Source organism: Nycticebus coucang, chromosome 6, assembly GCF_027406575.1.
Source record: "Nycticebus coucang isolate mNycCou1 chromosome 6, mNycCou1.pri, whole genome shotgun sequence".
Lineage (NCBI taxonomy): Eukaryota > Metazoa > Chordata > Mammalia > Primates > Lorisidae > Nycticebus > Nycticebus coucang.
Window position 1 is genome coordinate 33209496 of NC_069785.1, and position 3354 is coordinate 33212849.

The window sequence follows — 3354 nt, forward strand, 5'->3', positions numbered from 1 at the left end:
CATATCAAGGCTGGTGGGATCCTGGCTAAATGGACTCAATTGGATTTGTGTGTATGTGTTTGTTTGAAGGCAGGTCATGGTGATCAGATATCCCATGGGGGACGGCAGGGGATGAGGAATGTGGTCAGCTATGGAGGGGGGAAATTCACTATAGGCTGAGTTAGGAGGATTCGTGTTAAAACCAGACTCTAAGAGGAAGGACCCTGAAGCCCATGGTGAGGACCTAGTTGTGGAGGGGGGTTCAGAGGAGCGTGACTGAAGAGCGGTCAAGGAGAGGGTTTGTCAGTTCGTAGAGAGCAGCTGAGGCCTCGGCTCTTGGCCTGCCCTGGGGGATGGGGGGATAAGTCTGGGCTTCATGCTGTGGTTTCTCAACTCCACATCTCTCTGTTTTCCACAAATATCAGGGTAGAGGAAGGGAACATCTCCAGGACAGGTTGTGACTAAATGACAGAAAAGTGGCCAAAATAGACATAGAGACTCCTAGATGATTCTGCAAGGACTTTTATTGCAAGGTTAGAAAGGCCCATCAGCTCAGGGCAGCTTGAAGGAGTCTGCAGCCGGGTGAGGAGGACAGCTGCTGAGGCCGGTGCGTGCAGGGATGGCGCCTGGGCTGTGACTGCGGAGCTTGACCGATGATCCACGACGTGAAGTACTGACGTGGGAGATTAGGCTGCATCCAAGTGAACTGGAACCACTGGATACAGGGGAGAGTCCTGTGCACTTCTATTGTCACAAGCAACTACGTAGAGACCACGTGTCCTTGTCTGTGCATATCTGCAGTTTCTGACAGGAGTCGGTCGACTTGTGAGGTTACAATAGGTGAAAGTCACTGGGACTGAACTATTATGACAATTTGTTCTACTGCTGTTTGTAACGCAGGGTTCATTTGGGGTACCACAAACACCAGCTACAGCACCAAAGGTTGTATGAAGAAAAGTATTCTTGTTTTTGCATCGTGGATAGTAACGGTTAATTGCCTGCATTGCATAATTGCAGTGGGGGTTCCTATTTATGTGCTGGAATTGAAACCACTGAGCCCAGGTAAAATTAGCAGGTTTGGCATGGTAGGGGCCCACCATCGCCATGAGCCCCAGCAGCAGAAGCAGACAAAGTCGGGAATCGAGCAGCTTTGGAACCATGTTTCCTGTGAGGAAAGAAGAGAAACAATGGCTCCTGCATCTGTCTCAGTTATGACACCTGCCTCAGTGTCTGCAGGCCCCTCTGCTGTCAGGCTGGGGTCCCATTTCCTTTTTCTTCCTGTCCCCAAAGTATGTCGCTTCTCCTAGGCATTCACTTCAGCCCACCCCTGCCTCACTTGCTGCCCCATTACTGTTCCTCCTGTCCCAGCTCAAGGGGTCACTACTCACCCAGTCTCTGTGCTGTGGCTCCTATGAGAGGCGATCCAGCCGGCTGTCCTGGGGATCAGGGGCAGCTGGTCCCTCCTAACCTCCAACCATAAATATAGAGTAACCTGGGTGGGTGGAGCCAGCAGGCCAGGAGGGTCTGAATCTTGGACATGCAGAAAGCCACAGATTAGCACATGGTCCACTTTTGCAATTGGCCCTTTTGTCCGATCACTCGGCAACATAAGCCCAAGGACAGTGCTCCTGCTTCTGTGACAAGGAATCTAATGTCAATTCATCCTGCATAGGACAGTTTTGCTGGTTGTGTCTGGACTTTGGATGAAAACTGCACACCTCCCACAGAATCGGCACAGGTTTTGTAACTGTGCTTTGGCAGGTACTAAAGACAATGTGTATGTAAAGGTGCACCTCATACCAAGAACAAATAGAGCCACTGGCCCAGGCAGAACTCAGCTTGCCTCTCAAGTTTCATAGAGTCCCCAGTTCCCTGTCACACAATGTTCTCCCCAGTTCCACCTCATCTCCACTCTGCTAGAAACGTGAGCTATGAATTTCTTCATGTTCATGATTCTGCAGGTAATTAAAACAGTATACTAGACATATCTCACAGGTCCTTATTTTGTTTGAGACAGAGTCTCACTTTGTCACCTTTGGTGGAGTGCTGTGGCATCATAGCTCACAGCAACCTCAAACTCTTGGGCCTATGCAATTCTCCTGCCTTAGCCTCCCAAGTAGCTGGGACTACAGGTGCCCACCACAATGCCCAGATTTTTTTTTTTTTTTAGAGACAAGGTCTCCCTCTTGCTCAGGCTGGTCTCAAACTTGTGAGCTTGGGCAATCCACCAGCCTTGGCCTCCCAGAATGCTGGGATGACAGGCATGAGCCACTGTGCCCAGCCACAGGTCCTTTTTCTTTACTCCTCTTACATTGGATTCACTTTCTCTTCTTTCAGTTCTTACCTAGGCTATTGCTTCCACTTGGTGTAAAGTCACAACCTGAAGAAGTTTAGAGAAAGGTCACCTGTGAAGTCTGGCAGAGAAGGAACATTTGCTGTCATAAAGGATTCTAACTTAGCACTAAGTTTACATTGTTCTTTTCAACCTGGGCATTTTCTAGAAAACAGTGTGTTCTGGAGTTGTCATTCACATTCCTAGGGAATTTCATTTTGTGATGTTAACAGGAAAATGATTCTGTATTTATAAAATGAAGAGTGAAGGACGGGGAACTGGATTTGTAAAGGCACAAGTCACAGTGTATACTTTGATACTTGAAACAGTCTGTGTTGTCCCCAGAGAAAACAGAAAAATAATTATGAACAACTAATTTCATTACAGTGTGACAGAGGTGACACCCCTTGTGTGAGGGTGGTTTTATAGACATTGAGGATGAAGGAAGTTACCTGGTGGTACATAGAAGGCTTCCAGAAGAAAGGGCCACTAGAATTGGCCCTAATGGATAAGCATGGGTTTGCAAGGACTTTCTGGAAGAGATGAACATTCTCCACATAGGGGTTGGCATAGAAAATTGTACAGAGGTGGAAGTGAATTGCATGAGGCAAGACTTGAGTGAAATCTCTGGTCCATGCTCTTGGTTAAAAAACTGGAATGAGATCCTACATGGGATCAGACAATCTCCAACGAAACAAATGCACGTAAATTTTCAACTCCCATTCTATCTTCCTGTTATCTGGAAATTCAGTAATTTTACCATCAATGTCTTTTGTACGTGTAAATGTGGACACAATGGTGACCTGATAAGGACTCAATCCAGAGCTAATGATGGTCTGCCTTGAATTCCTCTTCTGGTTGACATTCATGGTTGTCCTTCATCAGGAAGGAAGTATTTTTGTAAGGTATGTTGTGTGGTTTAGATCATGAGAATGTAAAGTTGAATGAGATACAACTTTGTGTGATGCTGACAGCCACACTGGCTATAAAAATCCATGCTCAAGTGTCTATAACATGAAACCAAAAAAACATATCTCACAGTC

At 46.7% G+C, this 3354-nt stretch overlaps 1 protein-coding gene across 1 annotated transcript; it reads right to left on the reverse strand.

Annotated features, from left to right (window-relative positions):
- Positions 1 to 480: 480 nt before the first annotated feature.
- LOC128588206 (non-secretory ribonuclease-like) lies at positions 481 to 2986 on the reverse strand. The gene is made up of 2 exons (XM_053594873.1): positions 1368 to 2986; positions 481 to 1144 (listed from the first exon to the last, which is right to left on the reverse strand). Exon 2 carries the CDS (start codon positions 1137 to 1139, stop codon positions 666 to 668), a length of 474 nt encoding a protein of 157 aa, XP_053450848.1. The 5' UTR covers positions 1140 to 1144; positions 1368 to 2986; the 3' UTR covers positions 481 to 665.
- Positions 2987 to 3354: the final 368 nt, after the last annotated feature.

What these genes read in the sequence shown, in the direction of transcription:
- LOC128588206 (XM_053594873.1), bottom strand. Translation starts at nt 1,139, where the DNA reads ATGGTTCCAAAGCTGCTCGATTCCCGACTTTGTCTGCTTCTGCTGCTG.